We start from the raw sequence: 20,677 nt of genomic DNA, 5'->3' as shown, positions 1-20,677 counted from the left end.
TCTCCACAAGTGTGGATTGATGGTCCCCTGGCCCCCACCTCAGAGTTAGAGTTGACTATGGAGATTTGGATGGCCAGAAAACATCTCTCAAACTAGCAAGCTAATGAACGTTCACTCATTCGACCGTATTTATTGAGCATTTACAGTTTGCAGAGCGCTATACTAATCACTTGGGAAAGTACAATATAGCAATAAATAGACTCGTTCCCTGCCCACAACCTGCTACAACTGTATCTAACGATAATAATGGTGGTATTTAAGTGTTTACTATGTGCCAGTCCCTATCCCACAGGAGGCTCACAGTCTTAATCCCCATTTTACACATGAGGCAACCGAGACGGTGAAGTGACTTGCTCGAGGTCACCCAGCAGACAGGTGGTGGTGTCAGGATTAGAACCCAGGTCCTTCTGACTGCCAGGCCCGGACTCTACCCACTAGGCCCAGCTGCTTCTCTACCCGGCTCTTGAGGGTCCTGCCTCCATCCGTCAGTTCACACTCTTTGCTCCACTCGAGTCTCCCTCCCTCCCTCCCCCAATCTGACAAGCCTCAGCTCTTCCCATATTCAGAGCCTGCCGGGAAGCCCACCTCCTCCAAACTGCCTTCCCAGACCCACCCCCAGCACCCTGAATCACATAAGCCCATAGGTCACCTCTAGCACTGAGATCCTTATGCTCTTCCCCAGTACTTACATAGATTCATTTCCATTGTACAGTCAATTATTTATCACGATGATTCCGTTGTAAATGGAATGAGAAACCGCATGGCCTAGTGGAAAGAACTCGGGCCTGGGGGAGCTGGGTTTTGATCCCCACTCTGCCGCTTGTCTGCTGTGCAACCTCGGGCAAGTCGCTTAACTTATCTGAGCCTCAGTGACCTCATCTGGGGATTAAGACTGTTCCCGTGCCTGGCACAAAGTATGACCTTAACAAAAATCATTAAAAAAAAAAAGTGTCTGTATCCCCGCTTTCCTCAATAGAGTGTAAGGTCGTTATAGGCAGGGAAAGTGGCATTTGCTCATGTGATACATTCCAGTGTTTAGTACAGTAAAAAAGACCATGGCATCACTACTCAAAACACTCTTCTTGCCCACTGATGCTCTTACAGAATTGTAGAATTAATCAACGACTATCTTGTTGTCATCAGCTGAGTTTGTTCCATGCCATTCGATTTAGGACTTTTAATTCCCAAAGCCCAGGCCTCTATAATCAAAAAATTAAATAAATGGAATCTCCTTTGGTTATTAAAAGTAGCAGGACTTTCTGTTTTCTATTTCTTTTTCCATTTTCCATACCCAGGTTCTTCCCTTGAGATGCTCCTTCCCTCAGATGCTCATTCAATCAGTCAAGCAATCAATCGGTGATTTTTATTGAGTGCTTTCTATGTACAGAATACTGCACTAAGTGCTTGGAAGAAAACCAGAGAACCAGAGAATGTTCGGACCACCATTGGAGGTTTTTTGAGGAGTGGGGTTGTGGGCCTAGAGGCTTTTTGGGTATTTTTTTTTCTCAGGGAGTTGCCGGGGTGGGGGTGTTTTGGTTTTTTTTTTTCAAAAAGTGATCCAGGCAGCAGAGTAAAGTATGGACTGGAGTTGGGAGAAAAAGGATGCAGGGAGGTCAGAAAGGAGGCTGAAACAGTAATCAAGGCAGGATGTGATAAGAACTTGGATCAGCATGGTAACCCTTTGGATGGAGAGAAAGAAGAGGTTACGAAGGTAGAATTAACAGGATTTGTGGCAGACCCAGTATGTGGGTTGAATGAGAGAGATGTGTCTAGGATAATGTTAATGTTATGGGTTTGTGAGCCAGAAAGGATGGACTGTAGACCGCAAACTTGCTGTGGGCAGGGAACATGTCCGCTCATTCTCTTGTATTGTACTCTCTCAAGCACCTGGTACAGTGCTCTGTACATAGGTGCTCAGTACGTACCACTGATCATTTGATTGATTGATGGTGATGTCTACAGTGATAGAAAAATCCAGGAAGGTCAAGATTCGGATGAGAAGATCACGAATTCTGTTTTGGGTGTATTTAGTTGGATGTGTTGTCGGGACCCCCAAGTAGAGATGTCCTGAAGGTAGGAGGAAATGCGAGATGGCGGAGAAGGAGAGAGCTCAGGGCTGGAGATGTAGATTTGGGAGTCATCCGCATAGAGAAGCGACGTGGCTCAGTGGAAAGATCCCGGGCTGGGGAGTCAGAGGTCATGGGTTCGAATCCCGGCTCTGCCACGACAGCTGTATGACTGTGGGCAAGTCACTCGACTTCTCTGTGCCTCAGTTCCCTCATCTGTAAAATGGGGATTAAGACTGTGAGCCTTACCTGATTACCCTGTATCCACCCCAGCGATTAGAACAGTGCATAGTAAGTGCTTAAATACCAACACTGTTATTATTAAGGAGGGTGGTTGAAGCCGTGAAAGGGAATGGATTCTCCAAGGCAGTTAGTGGGTGTAAATGCAGAATAGAGGGGGACGAAGAATTGAGCCTTAAGGGACTCCCACAGTAAGGAGATGTGAGGCAGAGAAGGATTCGCTGAAAGAGATCAAAAAGGAGTGGCCAGAGGGATAGGAGGAGAACACAGTGGAATGTATTGTAAATCTCTCTCACAGAAATCTCTCAGTTCAGTCGTGAGTAGCGAAGCTCCTCTTCTTCAGTGCTCCATGAACTCCAAATGCACAGAAAAATCACTTAGAGCAGAGTACGGTATCAGGGCCGCATTTTCTTGATGAGGTTATTTTTCCCCCTTCTTTTTTTCCTTACTATGAATAAATAATACCCCCACTCTATAAAGTGCTTTTATTTTTCCAAAACACTTTCACATCAATGATATCATTTTATCCTCATCACAATCCTGCAAAGTAAGGCGAGGCAGATATTATTAACCTCATCTTCTAGATGAGGAAACTGAGGCACAGAGAGGTAAGACAACTCGCCCAAGGTCTCACAGAAGGTCAGAGGCAGTAGGGGAGACGGAACCTAGGTCTCATGACTTTCATTCATTCAGTCGTATTTACTGAGCGCTTATTGTGTACAGAGCACTGTACTGAGCAGTTGGAAAGTAGAATTCAGCAACAAATAGAGACAATCCCCACCCACAGCAGGCTCACAATCTAGAAGGGGGGAAACAGATGTCAAAACTTCTATCCTCACGCTCTTCCCACTAGACCACACTGCCCTATGTGAATCCTGTAGGCTTCCGCCAAACTGCCTCCTACCCACTAAAAGTGTGGATGGAAATGCCCAACGTTGGGCTCGTTCTTGGGTCTTAAGCGGCTAGGACTCGTGAATTCTGAAGCCAAAGGGGCGTCGAAGAGATAGCAAATGAAAGCCCCCTCGGAAATGTTCAGATCAGCTTTTTAAAATTCAGAAAAGATGTCTCGAAGCCGCAGTAATTCCTCAAGAACCAGTCCGATTTTGGGTTCTGAGCAAATGACCGACCAGCCCCGGTACTGCACAAGATCATTGTTGACATATTTCTGGGACCGTTGCCCAAGGACATTCAACGCTGTCAACCCTTCATTGATTCCGGATTGATCTCACTGGCTGGGGTAACTGGCTAGCCATTTCACATTAACTTGCCGGAAAGGGAGAAAAAAGTAACCAAAAGGGACACAGGAAACCTCGCTCTAAGATTTAATAGATATCATCACCATTATCATCCACAGATATTTACTGATCGCCTCCAGGGTGTGCAAACACACACAGACATAGAGACACACACAGCACATTACGTACGTAAATCCAAGAGGGATCATCTGCCATGAAATGTGATGGCAAACTGAAAACTGAGTGGAATTAAATAAAACTTTCTGGACAAGGTGGGCTCTGAACTACTGTTTAAAGGCAGGGAAGAGAGGCTTTGGGAAAAGCTTCAAAAAGCGGTGTGGCCTATTGGCTAAAGCATGAGTCTGGTAGTTAAAAGGGCCTGGGTTCTAATCCGACTCTGCCGCTTATCTGCTGGGTGACCTCGGGCAAATCACTTGACTTTATGCTTCCGGTATCTCATCTGTAAACTGGAGATTGAGACCAAGAGCGCTGTGTGGGACGGAGACTGCGTCCAACCTGATTATCTTGTCTCTACCCAGTGCTTAGTACAGCTTCTGGTATTTAGTCAGTACTGAACAAACACCATATTAAAAAAAGGTGCAGGGAGGTTGTTTCCTGCAGAACCTAGGTCCAAGGCTTGGAGTTGGGAGAGGGAGGCCGGATTATGAGAGACTGAAAGAAAACAAACTTAAATTCAAACCGATCTGCTGGTGCAGAGCCCATCCGGGACCCAGTGAAGGTGGGATTCAGAGTCAGGAAATCTGGGTTTTTATCCGGGCTCTGCTACTTGCCTGCTGTGTGAGGCAAGCCACTTAACAGTTTCGTACCTCAGTTTCCTCATCTGTAAAACGAGTACTATTCTCCCTACCCGTCAGGAGCAGTGTGGCATAGTGGCTAGAGCAGAGGCCTGGGATTCAGAAAGTCATGGATTCTAATTCAGACTCCGCCACTTGTCGTCTGTGTGACCTTGTGCAAGTCACTTCACTTCTCTGAGCCTCATTTATCGCTTCTGCGAAATGGGGATCGAGACTGTGAGCCCCATGGGGGCAGGGACTGTGTCCACATCAATTTGCTTGGATCTGCCCCTAAGTTTAGTGCAGTGCCTGGAATATAGTAAGTCCTTAACAAATACCATAATTATTATTATTATTATTACCTCTCAGACTGTGGGCCTTTTGAGGGACAAGGACTGTGGTTAATCTGATTATCTTGTATCTAGCCCTCTTAGTATAGGGCTGGACAGGCATTGAATACCTGATAAAGACTGATTATACTCTTTTGGAAATTTGCGACTGATAGAAAGGTGGATGGTTTGGGGTGAGAGCACCTGAGGGCTGTGAGTGGTGAACTGGAGTCTGCCGACTTCACACAAAGCTTCCTCGGTTCTCAGAGCCGTGTTTAGAAAATTTTGGAGGAGGTAGTGACTTGAGGAAGTCTATTCACCTGTGTTACAGCTGCAGGTTCTCCTCCAGTGGTAGTGGGTATCCTTGGAGACTCTCTTTGCTCAGATCCCTAATTCCAGGCAAAGAGAAATGCGCATATGTAGATAATAATAACGATAATTATGGTATTTGCTAAGTGCTTACAATGTGCCAGGCCCTGTTCTGAGCACTGGGGTGGCTACAAGCAACAGGAGTTGGGTCCCAGTCTCAAGTCCCATTTTACAGATGAGGTAACTGAGCACAGAGAAGTGCAGTGACTTGCTCAAGGTCACGCAGCAGACAAGTGGTGGAGCCGGAATTAGCACCAATGACCTCCTGACTCCCAGGCCCGTGCTCTATCCACTAGGTCAAGCTGCTTCTCAGATATTCTGGGAAGTCTTTCTCGGGCTCCAAATAGTACAGTAAGCACTAGGATAGAACAAAAGAATAAGATCTGTAGGCTGTAAGTCCTCCGTGGACGGGCAATGTGTCTGTTATATTGTTCTCTCCCAAGAGTTTAGTAGAGTTCTTTGAACACAGTAAGCGCTCAATAGAGCATGGGCCTGGAAGTCAGAAGGTCATGGGGAAGCAGCGTGGCTCAGTGGAAAGAACCCGGGCTTGGGAGCCAGATGTCATGGGTTCGAATCCTGGCTCTGCAACTCATCAGCAGTGTGACCGTGGGCAAGTCACTTCACTTCTCTGTGCCTCAGTTACCTCATCTCTAAAATGGGGACTAGCTGTGAGCCTCAAGTGGGACAACCTGATTGCCCTGTATCTACCCCAGCGCTTAGAACAATGCTCTGCACGTAGTAAGCACTTAACAAATACCAACATTATTATTATTATTTAATCCCAGTTCCACCACTTGTCTGCTGAACAATCTTGGACAAGTCACTTCACTTCTCTGTGCCTCAGTTACCTCATCTGAAAAATGGGGATTGAGACTGTGAGCCCCGAGTGGGACAACCCAATTTGCTTGTATCCACCCCAGCACTCGGTACAGTGCCTGGCACCTAGTAAACACTTGACAAATATCATAATTATTATTAATAAATATGATTGACCAGACATGGAATCAGCACCACATAGAACTCAGTCTAAATGGGTTACTTCATCCCCCTTTTACAGATGAGGAAACTGAGAAATCAAGTTAACTGTCCAAGGTCACGCAGCAGGCCAGCGTCAGAACCGGATAAAGAACCCGGGTCTCCTGACTCACAATTCTGCGCTCTTTCCGCTAGACCACACTTCCTCCTTGTTCTTTCCTCTTTCTTGCTGATTTTCAACAATTTACTCTCCCCTGATGCTGGGGGCAGAATTTAAGCCTCAAATGATATTATTATCTATATTATACTTGTTTGCAGTCACCCTCTTCCTACAGAGTGATATTAGTAATGCCTTAACCTGGGATCCCTACAGAGCCATTAACATCAGAGAAAATTGAGAATCCTTGTCCCTGCTACTTAGCATCATTTCGTTGCTATGATTTGTTATCTCAACATGGGACTGTAGGTTGTAAATTACAAGATATATCTGGTTGGCGCCCAGAGGTAGCGTTTTCTTTCGCACTATTACCTACAGGATGTGGACTTTGATCCAAATTGATCTAGGGGAACAACCGATTGCCCCCAAATAAACATCTAAACGCCAATTGTCACAAATGCCAACTGCCTACTCTGAATCAACTCCGTCGACAGACACAACCATCCGAAAATCTAGCTGGGCTGCGGTGGGATGGGGCAGTGTGATGGTGGGGGGCGGGGAGGCGGCAAGACCACAGGATTCAGGGTCAGGAGCTGCTCGTTCGAGTCCCGACTCCACTGACCTGTGCTGTCATCTCGAACGTCTTGGAAGCTCAGTTTCCTCATCTGTAAAATGGAAATAAAATACCCGTTCTTCTTGCCTCCTAGGCTGTCAGTCCCATGTGGGCAAAAAACTGGGTCTGATCTGATGATCTTGTCTCTGCCCTAATGCTTGGCACAGTGCTTGGCACACACGCCATCACCACTGATAGTGAGGAGCAAACATTGCTAAAATCTGGCTTTTCCTCTCCATCCGCGCTTCTATCACGTCAGAGCAATCACTTGTCCTATCAGCCTCCTAGCTGACCTCCCAGCCTCCAGTCTCTCCCCACTCCAGTCCATACTGCACTCTGCTGCCCGGATCATTTTTCTACAAAAACATCCAGGACATGTCTCCCCACTCCTCAAGAAAGTCCAGTGGTTGCCCAGCGCCCTCCACATCGAAGAAATACTCCTCATCGTTGGCTTCAAAGCACTTAATCACCTCGCCCACTCCTACCTCACCTCTCTACTCTCCTGTTATGACTCAGAACGTATACTTTGCTCCTCTAATGCTAACCTTCTCACTGTACCTCAAACTCATCTATGTAGCACGGGCTTGGGAGTCAGAGGTCATGAGTTCGAATCCCAGCTCTGCCACTTGTCAGCTGTGTGACTGTGGGCGAGTCACTTCACTTCTCTGTGCCTCAGTCACCTCATCTGTCAGAAGGGGATTACCTGTGAGCCTCACGTGGGACAACCTGATTACTCTGTATCTACCCCAGCGCTTAGAAGAGTGCTCGGCACATAGTAAACGCTTTATAAATACCAACATTATTATTATTATTGCCTCCAACGACTAACCCTCATCTTGCCTCTGGAATTCTCTCCCTCCGCAAATCCGACAATGACTCTTCCCCACTTCAAAGCCTTATTGAAGACACATCTCCTCAAGAGGCCTTCCCAGACTAAGCCCTCCTTTCTTCTTCTCCCACTCCTTTCTGTGTCATCCTGACTTGCTCCCTCTTCTCATTCCGCCTCCCGGCTCCAATAATAATTGTACTTGTTTATGGTATTTGTTAAGCACCTACACTGTGACAGGCACTGTTCTAACTAACCGCTTACTATGTGCCAAGCACTGTTCTAAGCGCTGGGGGAGATACAAGTTAATCGGGTCGGACATGGTCCCTGCCCCACTTGGGGCTCACGGTCTTAATCCTCAGTTTACAGATGAGGTAACTGAGGCCCAGAGAGGTTAAGTGACTTGCCCAAGGTCACACAACAGATGTGTGGCAGAGCTAGGATTAGAACTCAGGTCCTTCTAACTCCCAGGCCTGTGCTCTCTGTAAATTACTTGTTCATATTAATGTCTGTCTCCCCCTCTAGACTGTAAGCTTGTTGTGGGCAGAGAATCTGTTTATCTTTACATTGTCCTCTCTCAAGCACTGCTCTGCACATAGTATGTGCTCAATAAATATTAAATGAGCAAAATGTCATTAGCCAGTCAATTGATTAGTCAGTTAATCAATTGCTGGTATTTACTGAGAGTCTACTGCATGCAGAGCACTATACTAAGCGCTTGGGATACTTGCCAGCTGTGTGACTTTGGGCAAGTCACTTAACTTCTCTGTGCCTCAGTTCCCTCATCTGTAAAATGGGGATTAAAATTGTGAGCCCCACATGGGACAACCTGATCACCTTGTATCCCCCAGCGCTTAGAACAGTGCTTTGCACATAGTAAGCGCTTAACAAATACCACCATTTTAATTTTTATTTTAAAATGTAATAGAGTTGTATTGTTGGACACTATCCACAAGGAGCCTTTAATCCACAGGGGGAGATAGACATTAAAAGAAATCACAGAGAAGAAAGAGTACGGATATATGTTATATATAAAAATAAATATATATATATATGGATATAATTTCTTTGGGGCAGGGGTGAGTATCAGAGTGTTTAAGGGGATCATAGCCAGGTGCCTAGTTGATGCAGAGGGAAAGGAGGATGGGGAAAATGAGGGCTTAGTCAGGGAAGGCCTCTTGGAGGAGATGTCATTTTAGGAAAGTTTTGAAGAAAGTGGCATTGCCTAGAGGACAGAGCACGAGCCTTGGGATCAGAAGGACCTAGGTTCTACTTCTGACTCCTACACTTGCCTGTTCTGTGACAGTGGGCAAGTCACTTCACTTCTCTGTGCCTCAGTTGCCTCATCTGTAAAGTGGAGATTAAGACTTTATGCCCCTTGGGGGACAGGGACTGTGTCCAACCTGAGTACCTTGTATCTACCCCAGTACTTAGAAGAGTGCCTGGCACGGAGTAAGCATTTAACAAATACCATTTTTTTTAAAAAGTGATGGACTTTTGGATATGGAGGGGAAGGGAATTCCAGGCCTTGCCGGGGAATATGGACAAGAGGTTATGGCGGGATAGATGAGATCAAGTTACAGAGAGTAGTTTGGTATTAGAGGAGCAGAGGAGCAGACTGGGTTAGAATAGGAGAGCAGCGAGGTTAGAAAGGATGGAGAAAGCTGATAGAGTGCCCTAAAGTTAATGAGAAGGAGTTTCTTTTTGATGTGGAGATGGATGGGCAACCACTGGAGGTTATTGAGGATAAATGATCAAGGAAACAGAGTGAAGTATGGACTAGAGTGGGTAGAGACAGGATGCGGGGAGGTCAGCGAGGAAGCTGATGCAATAGTCAAGGATAAGTACCTGGATCAGCACGCTACAGTTCGGGTGGGGAGGAAAGGGCAGAGTTTGGCGGTGCTGTGGAGGTAAAACTGACTGGATTTGGTGGCAGATTTATTATGTGTGTTGAATGAGAGAGCTGAGTCGAGGATAATGCCAAAGTTAGGGGTTTGGGAGAGAGGGAGGATGGTGATGGAAAAGGTCGGGGTTTAGGTGGGAAGATGGAGAGTTCTATTCTGGATTTGTTAAATTTGAGGTGTCAGCGGAACATCCAAGAAATGTCCTGTAGACAGGAGGAAATACGAGACGGCATAAAAGGAGGGAGATCAGGGCTGGAGACAGATTTGGGAATCATCCGCATAGAGAGGATAGTAGAAGATGGGGGAGTGAATGAGTTCTCCAAGAGAGTTGGAGTAGGTGGAGAAAAGAAGCCCCAGCTGGTGTGACCCACACTGCCCTAAGAACCCCCCAAGATAGGGGGTCACGGCCCCACAGCCACTGACCCTGTGGTGGACTCAGGGAGACGGGGGACCCATCGCATTTCACTGGGAAACCTCAAATATGGTCCAATTTTTCACCCTTCCAGTGATTACTAATTCACTGCTGTCACCATCTGATTTTCCCTTTCCCTCAAGGCGCACTGAGTTGTACATACATTAGATCATTTTGGTAGTATAAAACAGGTTATGTTTGAACTACATTAACTACACTCACCATCAGCGTGGCATAGTGGAAAGAGCACAGGCTTGGGAGTCAGAGGATGTGAGTTCTAATCCCGGCTCTGCCACTTGTCTGCTGTGTGACCTTGGGCAAGCCACTTAACTTTTCTGTGCCTCAGTTACCTCATCTGTAAAATGGGGATTAAGACTGTGAGCCCCACGTGCGACAAGCTGATTACCTTGTAACTACCCCAGCGTTTAGAACAGTGCTTGGCACATAGGAAGCATTTAACAAACATCATAATTATAATTCTCTTCCCTGTGGAACAAGCCCCTAACCTTGGCATTATCCTTGACTCATCACTCTCATTCAACCCACACATTCAATGTGTCACCAAATCCTGTTGATCCTACCTTCACAACATGCCCTTTCCTCTCCGTCCAAATTGGTGCCGTGCTGATCCAAGCACTCATCATTTCCCACCATGACTACTGCATCAGCCTCCTCACTGACCTCCCCGCCTCTGAAGTGGGCTGAAGTGGGAGGAGAAAAGAGACAGGGAAGTCAACGAGGAGCCTGATAGAGTGCTCAAGGAGGGATAGATGAGTTCTTGGCTTCCCACGATAGCAGTGTGGATGGAGAGGAAAGGACAGATTTTAGCGACATTGTGAAGGTTGAACCAACGGGAATTAGAGACATTGAATACGTGGGTTGAATGAGAGACATGAGTCAAGGATAACACCAGGGTTTTGGGTTTGTGAGATGATACTTACTGAGCACTTACTGTGTGCGGAGCGCAGTTCTAAGCACAGTGCAAGAGAATTTAGTAGACAAGTTCCCTGCCCGTAATGAGTTTACGGTCTAGAGAGGGAGACAGACATTAATAGGAATAAATAATTTATAATTATTTATTTATTATGGTGGTGATGTCTAGAGTGATGGGGAAGTCAGGAAGAGGAGAAGGTTTGGGAGGGAAAAGAAGGAGTTCTGTTGTGGACTTGTTAAGTTTGAGATGTTGGCAGGACAATGGAGTAGAGATGTCCTTAAGGCAGAAGGTTTGTGAGACTGAATAGAAGGAGAGAGATGAGGGCTGGAGATGTAGATTTGGGAATTGGAGGTGATCGTTGAAGCCAGGAGAGAGAATGAGTTATCCAAGGGAGTGGGTGTAGATGGAGAATGGACGGGGACCCAGAACTGAACCTTGAGGGACTTTCACAGTAAAAATAAAGATGGTATTTGTGAAGTGCTTACTGTGTGCCAAGCACTGTTCTAAGTGCTGGAGTAGATGTGAGATAATCAGCTTGTCCAATGTGGGGCTCACAGTCTTAATCCCTATTGTACAGATGAAGGAATTGAGGCACAGAGAAGTTAAGTGGCTTCCCCAAGGTCACACAGCAGACAAGTGGTGGGGAGGGATTAGAACCCATGTCCTCCGACTCCCAAGCCCGTGCTCTTTCCACTAAGCCATGCTACTTCTCTTCTTCCCTTCCAGTAAGGGAGTGGGAGGCAGAGGAGGAGCCCCTTAAAGAGACTGAGAATGAGTAACCAAAGAGATAGGAGGAGAACCAGGAGACCGCAGTGTCAATGAAGCCAATGTGGGATAATGTTTTCAGAAGAAAGGGGTGGCCGACAGTGTCGAAGGCAGCTGAAAGGTCGAGGAGAATTAGGATGGAGTAGCGACCGTTGGATTTGGCAAAGAGATACAGGTGACCTTTGAGAGGGCGGTTTCTGTGGAGAGAAGAGGATGGAAGCCAGACTGAAGAGAGTTGAGGAGAAAATTGGAGGAAGGGCACTGGAGATAGCTTGCTCAAGGAATCTGGAGAGGAATGGTAGTAGGGAGGTGGAGCAATACCTGCAGGGAGTTGTGGGGTCAAGGGAGATTTTGGGGGTGTTTTTACGGCAGGGGAGACATGAGCATATTTGAAATCAGTGGGGAAAAAGCCAGTTGAAGATGGTGGGGAAGGAGGGAAGAAGAGACGGGGTAAGAGCTTTGATAAGGTACTAAGGGATGGGATAGGAGTTGGCTGTAGAGGGTGTGCATTTTGACTGGGAGGCAGGAGATTACCTTGAGATAATGCTGGGAAATATGGGAGGGTTGAAGAATTGTTGGGTAGGGGTTGTCTCTGTTGCCAATTGTGCTTTCCAAGTGCTTAGTACAGTGCTCTGCACATAGTAAACGCTCAACAAATATGATTGAATAAATGAAGGGGAAGCAGGAGGGGAGGGTCTGGAGAAGAGCTAGGGAAATGTTAGGATGGCTGTGACTAGTAAAATAATAATAATGATGGTATTTGTTTAAGTGCTTTCTATGTGCCAAGCACTGTTCTAAGCTCTGGGGTAGATACAAGATAATCAGGTTGTCCCACGTGGGGCTCACAGTCTTTATCCCTATTTTACAGATGAGGTAGCTGAGACACAGAGAAGTTACGTGGCTTAACCAGGGTCACACTACAGATGAGTGGAGGAGCCGGGCTGAGAACCCGCGTCCTCTGACTCGGGGCCCGTGCTCTTTCCACTAAGCAATGCTGTCTGGAGTGGTTGGTAGAGGCGGATGATATAGGCTTTAAAGGAAGGGAGAGAGAGGGATGGAAGAGATGGAATGGTGTAAAAGCGGCACTGGGGAGTGAGAAGGAAGCCAATTCCTCCTCCTTTCCCAGTGAGATTGGGGAATGGGAAAAGATGAGACCCTCTCTAGAGAGAGCAGCCGGGAAGACAGTGTCATCTGGGAAGAGCCAGGTTTCAGCGGTGGCGAGGAGGAGCGGTCATTGGTTCGGGAACACGGCAATGATATTTAGTTATAGGTCGATGTGCTAAACCACTGCTTTGGCAAAAACCTCTCCACTGAGCTCTGCAAGTTCAAATCTCTTTTATCCCTCTAGAGTGTAAGCTCATTGTGGGCAGGGAAGATGTCTAACTACAACTCCATTATATTGTACTCCCCCAAGCGCTTACTTAGTACTCTGCACACAGTAAGTGCTCAGTAAATACATTGATCGGTGAAGGGAAGCTCTCCCATAATGGAGTGAATGTTCCACCGACCACGCTGGCTTTTGGAGGGGGGAGGATATGGGAGGAGGGGACAGGGTGAGCCCGGGGGGAGGGGTTGGATGGGAGGGAAATGATTAGGGCCAGAGCTGGATAAGGGGATGAGGGGCGGTGCTGGGACACGATAACAAGGATTCATTCATTCAGTAGTATTTATCGAGCGCTTACTGTGTGCAGAGCACTGTACTAAGCGCTTGGAATGTACAATTCGGCAACAGATAGAGACAATCCCTGCCCATTGACGGGCTCACAGTCTAATCGGGGGAGACAGGCAGACAAAAACAATAGCAGTAAATAGAATCAAGGGCATGTACATCTCACTAACAAAATAGGGTAATAAAAATATATACAAATGAGCAGATGAGCACAGTGCTGAGGGGAGGGGAAGGGAGAAGGGGAGGAGCAGAGGGAAAGAGGACTTAGCTGAGGGGAGGTGAAGGGGGGGGTAGAGGGGGAGTAGAGGGAGCAAAGGGAAAAGGGGAAGCTCACTCTGGGAAGGCCTCTCGGAGGAGGTGAGCTCTCAGTAGGGCTTTGAAGAGGGGAAGAGAATTAGTTTGGAGGAGGTGAGGAGGGAGGGCGTTCCGGGACCGCGGGAGGACGTGGCCCGGGGGTCGACGGCGGGATAGGCGAGAATGGGGGACGGCGAGGAGGTGGGCGGCAGAGGAGTGGAGCGTGCGGGGTGGGCAGTGGAAAGAGAGAAGGGAGGAGAAGTAGGAGGGGGCAAGGTGATGGAGAGCCTCGAAGCCTAGAGTGAGGAGTTTTTGTTTTCTGCGGAGGTTGATAGGCAACCAATGGAGGGTTTTAAGGAGGGGAATGACATGCCCAGAGCGTTTCTGCAGGAAGATGAGCCGGGCAGCGGAGTGAAGAATAGACTGGAGCGGGGAGAGAGAGGAGGAAGGGAGATCAGAGAGAAGGCTGACACAATAATCCAGCCGGGATATTATGAAAGCCCGTACCAGTAAAATAGCCATTTGGGTGGAGAGGAAAGGGCGGATCTTGGCGATATTATAAAGGTGAGAGCGGAAGGTTTTGGTGACGGATTGGACGTGTGGGGTGAACGAGAGAGCCGAGTCAAGGATGACACCGAGGTTGCAGGCCTGTGAGACGGGAAGGATGGTCGTGCCGTCCACGGTGATAGGGAAGTCAGGAAGAGGACAGGGCTTGGGAGGGAAGATGGATGAGGTTGGGGGGAGGAGAGTGGGAGTGGGTGGATGGAGGAGGGGGAGCCAGAGTTCTGGGAAGGGAAGACAAGGATGGTCTGATTGGATGGAGGGGGTTGAGGTGACGTGGCGGGGCCGGGGATATTTAAGGATGAGGTTGTCAACGGCAACTGCTTAATCAGCGGCTTCCTTGATTAAATTACTAAATTGAATGCGTGCCCTTGCCTATCCCTAACCTACTTTAATTTCTCTCTCCCCTCATAAATTCCTTGTGGGTAGGGATTGTGACTACCAATTCTGTTGTATTGTCCTTTTCCAAGAATTTAGTCAGCACGATATCCATATCATCGATATATTGATAATATTAAATGAATATTTGGAAATGCACCCGTGCAGAAGTCATGATATTTGTTCAAGATTTCATCTTTGCTCTCCATGGACTGAAGCTGTGCCCCCCAATGGTGAGGGAATGCCCTTCAAAGATCCAGTTTTACCTGTGGGAAAAAATTGCAGAGAGGCTCTTCTCCCACTCCCCACCTCATTTATCATGAGGTCATAAAGGAGCACCCATTTCTGTGGAGAAGGGAAGGAAGGGGCTGCTGTTTGAGATGTGAGAGGTAAAGGAAGAGGTGTGAAATCCAGGGAGAAATCATGCTTGGGCAAGGGAACTGACCATTTGTTTCTCTGAGGCACCGCTCCTAATAACAGTAATAATAATAATAATTGTAAAGCCAACCATCTTTGAAGTGTTCTGAAGTAGCACGGACCTAAACATGGAGAAGCGGTAGGGCCTACCAGACTGGCCTGGGAATCAGAAAGACCTGGATTCTAATCCCGGCTCTGCCACGTCTGCTGTATGACAAATCACTGTATGACAAATCACTTCTCTGGGCATCAGGTACCTCTTCTGTAAAATGGGGACTCAGATTGTGAGCCCCATGTGGAACATAGACTGCATCCAACCTGATTATCTTGTATCTACCCGAGTGCTTAGGTCAGTGCTTGACACATAGCGCTTAACAAATGAAATTTTGAAAAATGGAAATAGTTTTTTTCACCTTATTCTTTACTTGAAATTTTGTTCTCGGAGTTGCACAAAATCAGAAATTGAAAACGAATATTTTCACGTTAGCAAATTCATTCATTCATTCATTCAGTAGTATTTATTGAGCGCTTACTGTGTGCAGAACACTTTACTAATCACTTGGAAAGCACAATACGACAAAGAGAGACAATCCCTGCCCACAACAGGCTCACAGGCTGAAGGGTTCGGGGGGCGGATATCAATACAAGTAACAGGCATCAGTATAAATAAATCGAATTATAGATATGTACATATACACATAAGTCCTATGGGGAGGGGAGGAAGAGCAAAGGGTGCGAGTCAGCGTGGAGCGGAAGGGAATGGGAGCTGAGGAAAAGTGGGGTTTAGTCTGGGAAAAGTGGGACTGAGTCTGGGCTTAGTCACAAAGTCTATCTGAATCTTTATAGCAAAATATTCTCCACTGTCATTAAAAAAAAATTGATTTCGATGGAGGGGTAGAAGGACTTCAGAAGCAGCTTTGGCAGGAGGAGAACTCATCAAGCCTCTGGGCTCTTTCTCCCTCTTGCCCTGGCCACTTCTTTGTAAGTAAATGGGAGAAGCTAGGTGGGTTTCTCTATGGATCCTTGGAAAATTGCTACAGTGTCCTTCCAAAGGACAGGCTGCCTTGTTGCTAGGAGACCAACAAAAGGTGTTAGCTACCCAGAGCAGTCCCTTCTCCTTAGAATCTCCAACTGGCTCTGCCTGCATTTACGATTCCTTTTAGCCAACAGTAACCCTTTGGAACCGGAGACAGAGGTGTTGGTGAGCAACATACCGGTCACATCGTGCCTTTAATTTCCACATCACCGGTTTCATATTCTGGAAGGAAACGTCACAGAAGAAGCATGTCCACTGAGAAATATTAAAATTGTGGAACTTATTAGAAGACAGCTCAGTACATTGTCAGAAAATCCAAGTCAAACGTGATGTCGACTCTCGGCTTAACTTTTGAGAAACTTCTTGGCTGCTTTTTCTAGAATTTCGGAAGCTGAAATGTTGGTTTTCCTGCACCTTCTCCTCCTCCTAATGCCTGCCTACCCCATCGCGGTTTTCACATTGTTGAAATGTCATCTTTTCTTTCGGAATGCAAATGGCTTTTATTGTATTCAGTGTGAAGCGGTTTATGATGGTTCGGCAGTATTGCCGAAAGGAAGCCAGCCGGTTTACTTGACTCCGGAAAGCCTCAGAAATGATTTTGTAATAAGATTAACATAGCTTCTTAGGGCACTAAAAATTCTTGCTAAATCCATGATAAGGTGGAAGGACTGAAGCAGAATTACAAATTAAGTACCAACTGAATTCCCCCAGTACAATCTATGTCACAAACTGTTAGGCATCTGCTCGAATTTCTTGGTAGGGGTGCCTTCCCATTAGCTCTCATCCCTTCCCAAAGGGTTTCCTCTTTTGGAAATAGGACTAATCTAAAAAGTGTGGTTATCTTGACTTCATCTGAAGGGGTGGATTGAGAGGAGGTGAACTTGAAAGCCCTGGGGTGTCATTATCTTATGACCCATCCCTCTATCTTTCAAAGCACATTGCCAGAGGGGGTCCTGCTGATATTTGAACAGAGGGCTGTTTATCATTTGGGCAGCCGTCCAAACTGCAGATATATGGAGAGAAGTCACTTGTAGAATTTCCATTTATGAGGGAGCTGCATTTACAGATTTGCATTTGCGAAGCTTTTAAGGGAAACAATAACAATATAAAATGTTCTTTATTGCCATCAGAAGCGGAAAGGGGGGGAAATAACAACCTTATTAAAGAGAAGAGGGATTGGAAAGTAGCAATCATAAGGTTTGGAGGCATCAGAAGGTTTTGAAAGCACTTAAAGCTTACTCTCTTTTCAGCCAGGGCTTAATAGATAATTCATAAGCAGAGGCCTCTTCAAAAGTGTAAAAACCACCTTCCCAATGCATCATCTTGGATTTAATGTTTGGGGGTAAAGCGTTGGAATCTAGGACGTTCCCCAGAGGAATAGAGAGCTCTTCCTTTTTCAGGGTGGGCCAAATGAACCTCCATTTGTATTTCTCAAAATGAAAGACTCATAGCTGCCCCACACCTCCAAGACTTCTAACTCCGGCAACGACGTTTCTCTCGAGGGCGGAGATGCTTTTCTTCCTTTCCTCTTTCCGCCTCGCTTCCCCAGTTGGTCTCAAAGACTTAGGAGGATGAGAAAGGAAACCGCCGTCTGAGAGCGCATCATAAAAATGAGACTGGCTAAGCAGAGAAACACGGTCTTTTGGGAAATCGTCCCTTTTATAGTCACTCTGTTTTATATTGTAGAGGCAAACCAAACCTATTGGACATGGGATCTCTGATGATCAAACCAATTCAAAGGGTGATGAAATACCCCTTACTTCTGTGTGAGCTCCGAAATTCTACTCCTCCCTCTCACCCAGACTACAGAGCACTGGAAGAAGCCTTTGCCGCCGTGAAAGACATCAACGTGAACATTAATGAACTTAAGAGGAGGAAGGACTTGGGTAGGAAAGGGGCATGCTGAGTGGGGGTTGACCTGGAAATGTTTTAGTTTTTTCATTTTTTTTCCAAGAAGCCGCGCGGCCTAGTAGAAAGACGACAGAAGTCAGGGGACCTGGGTTCTAATCCTGCTTTACCACTCGTCTACCGTGTGACCAGAGGAAAGTCACTTAAATTCTCTGTGCCTCAGTTCCCTCATCTGTAAAATGGGGATTCCGAGCCTGTTTTCCTTCCTACTTAGACTGTGAGCCCCATGTGGGACAGGGGCTACGTCCAACCTGATTACTTTGTATCCACCCCAGTGCTTAGAAAAGTACTTGATGAAGAGCAAGCGTGTACCAAATACTCCAAAAATCCAGAAAAGAAGGCTCTTTTCTGTCCATATAGTAATTTCTGGGGAAAAAAAATTATTTACACTTAATAACAGGACTGATATGGGGCTCCATTGATCGGCCATCTATATTTCCGAACTAGGGTACCGTGTTAGAATCTTTTGGTATCGTGGGTTTCCATAGTTCAACGTAGATTTCCCTTAAGCCTTGTGGGGAATCCGTTTGCTTGTCTCTCTATAAATACTAGAAATTCTTCTCTTTCAGTTCTGAAATACAAGAAGAATGATGAAGATGAATCCCTCAAAGAGAAGTTTTCCAAACTGAACATTCACTCAATTAGCAAGAAATCCAAACGGGTGACTAATCATCTGAAGATTTTAACCAGAGGAGAGTCCCAGGTATTCTGAGGTCTTCACTGAGTGTTTGAGAATTCCGGACTTTGCAGTTAGCTTTACGGTATCGAATAGAATTTGATAGAATGCATAATGGAGTGCCTGATATTGACTACTTTGTGGTAATCGAACCTCCTTTTTTTCCTCATCTGTGAGTTTCTTTGGACTACCCACTGGATACCCATAAATCTCAGTCAGTCAATCATATTTATTGAGAGCTTACTGTGTGCAGAACACTGTACTAAGCACTTACGAGAGTACGATATAACAAGAAGCAGCATGGCCTAGTGGATAGAGCACAGGCCTGGGACTCAGAAGGTCATGGGTTCTAATCCCGGCTTCACCGCTTAATAATGATTGTATTTGTTAAGCGCTTACTACGAGCCAAGCACTAGTATAAGCGCTGGAGTAGATACAAGGTAATCAGGTTGTCCCACGTGGGGCTCATTGTCTTCATCCCCATTTTACAGATAAGGTAACTGAGGCACAGAGAAGTTGTTACTTGCCCAAAATCACACAGCTGACAAGTGGCGGAGCCGGGATTAGAACCCAAGACCTCTGACTCCCAAGCCGGTGTTCTTTCCACGAAGCCGAGCCTGATTCTCTACTGCGTCACTTTGGGCAAGTCACTTAACTTTTCTGGGCTTCAGTTCCCTCATCTGTAAAATGGGGATGGAGATTGCGAGCTCCACATGGGACAGGGACTGAGTCTAACTCGATTTACTTGTATCCACCCCGGCGCTTAGAAGAGTGCCTGGAAAATAGTAAGCGCTTAACAAATACCGTAATTATTATTAGAAACAGACACACGATGGGGGGGGACTTTATAACAGATGGTCCTGGTACCCCTCTGGATTGCCCATTTTAGCTCCAGAAACTCAGGTAGCATGTTCTATCACAGCTATTGGCTCTATCATACTCTCCTGTCATTTAGTACAGTGCTCTGCAGAGCATAAGTGCTTAATAGGTACCACGGCTGGATCTATTCAACCCTCATTTCAGTGGCCAGACGTGGCCCACTGAGTAAGACCCCCGGCAGCCATTTTCCAAGTCCTGAATCTGTCGCTCTAGAACTTTCTGAGCCTTGAAATCGAGGGCTGATGCAGCATGGGCAGAAGGTTTATCCCACTCTCCTCGGGCTGACTAGAGGAAAGGGTCAGGTACGGGGTAGAGAGTCTCAAATAAATCATCTTACTGCAGCTGCAGTGTTTACGCGGAACAGTTTTGACACCTAAACACCCAACTTCTACAAACACAGTGCGTTCAGTCTGCTGTCACTTATTAAGTGTAGAGTATTGTTTCTAGAAATTAATACTATTTATGCTTATCGTGTGTTTTAGGTGAAAGACTGCACCTTCAACAGGGAGGAAAAGTTATTTAGGCATTTAGAAAAGACAGTGCGGGGTTGCGTGAAGAATATTTCCTTCTGTCTTCAACACATGAAGGTGAGAGAAACGGTGGAAACAGCGCTTCTACCTCAGTGCTCTCTCGGGTCATAGGTCCGAATATCTTTGCTGGGAGGCTTGAGTCGGGTTTAGAGGGGAAGGAGGGTAGACCGGGGAGAAGTGGGATAATGGGGTAGAAATCCCCGGTACTATCCGGATAACTCCCAGCAAATCACCTATTTTCCCAGTTCCTCTCTTTCCTCAACTGCGCAAACGAGGTCGGCGACCGTGAGGGGATGTTGTTCGGACAAGGGATGATGATACTGGGGAGTCCTTTAATTCCAAGGTTTGTTGTGAGCCAAACCATGGGGTCCCCTCCATCTCACAGGGAGCGAGGGGGGTGGCGTGGCTGACCGGGCTCAGTCAATCAATCAGTGGTATTTATTGAGCGCTTACTGTGTGCCAAGCACTGTATTTAGCTCTTAGGTGAGTACAACAGAGTTGGTAGATATGTTCCCTGCCCATATACTTACAGACTTGTGGGGGAGACCGATATTATTTATTTTGTTATCGTTATTTGTAATATAAATAAGTTACAGATACATAAGTGCTGTGGGGCTGAGGGTGGAGTGAATATCAAGTGCTGAAAGGGTTCTAATCCAAGTGCATAGGCGACATGGAAGAGAGAGAGAGTGTGGAAAATTAGGATTTAG

At 46.5% G+C, this 20,677-nt stretch overlaps 1 protein-coding gene across 2 annotated transcripts in view; it reads left to right on the top strand.

Annotated features, from left to right (window-relative positions):
• The window catches only part of ARHGEF38 (Rho guanine nucleotide exchange factor 38), a 119,474-nt gene that overhangs the window by 75,108 nt on the left and 23,689 nt on the right, over positions 1-20,677 (top strand). For both annotated transcript variants that reach the window (XM_029076343.2, XM_029076342.2), the window contains 3 exons: positions 17,661-17,860; positions 18,452-18,585; positions 19,920-20,024. In XM_029076343.2, coding sequence (XP_028932176.1) covers positions 17,661-17,860; positions 18,452-18,585; positions 19,920-20,024 — 439 coding nt within the window. The remainder of the gene's footprint in view (positions 1-17,660; positions 17,861-18,451; positions 18,586-19,919; positions 20,025-20,677) is intronic.

The sequence above is a fragment of the Ornithorhynchus anatinus genome, chromosome 12 (assembly GCF_004115215.2).
Source record: "Ornithorhynchus anatinus isolate Pmale09 chromosome 12, mOrnAna1.pri.v4, whole genome shotgun sequence".
In the NCBI taxonomy this organism is placed as follows: domain Eukaryota; kingdom Metazoa; phylum Chordata; class Mammalia; order Monotremata; family Ornithorhynchidae; genus Ornithorhynchus; species Ornithorhynchus anatinus.
Note: the sequence above shows the minus strand (reverse complement) of the source record. Positions and strands in the feature narration are given on the sequence as shown.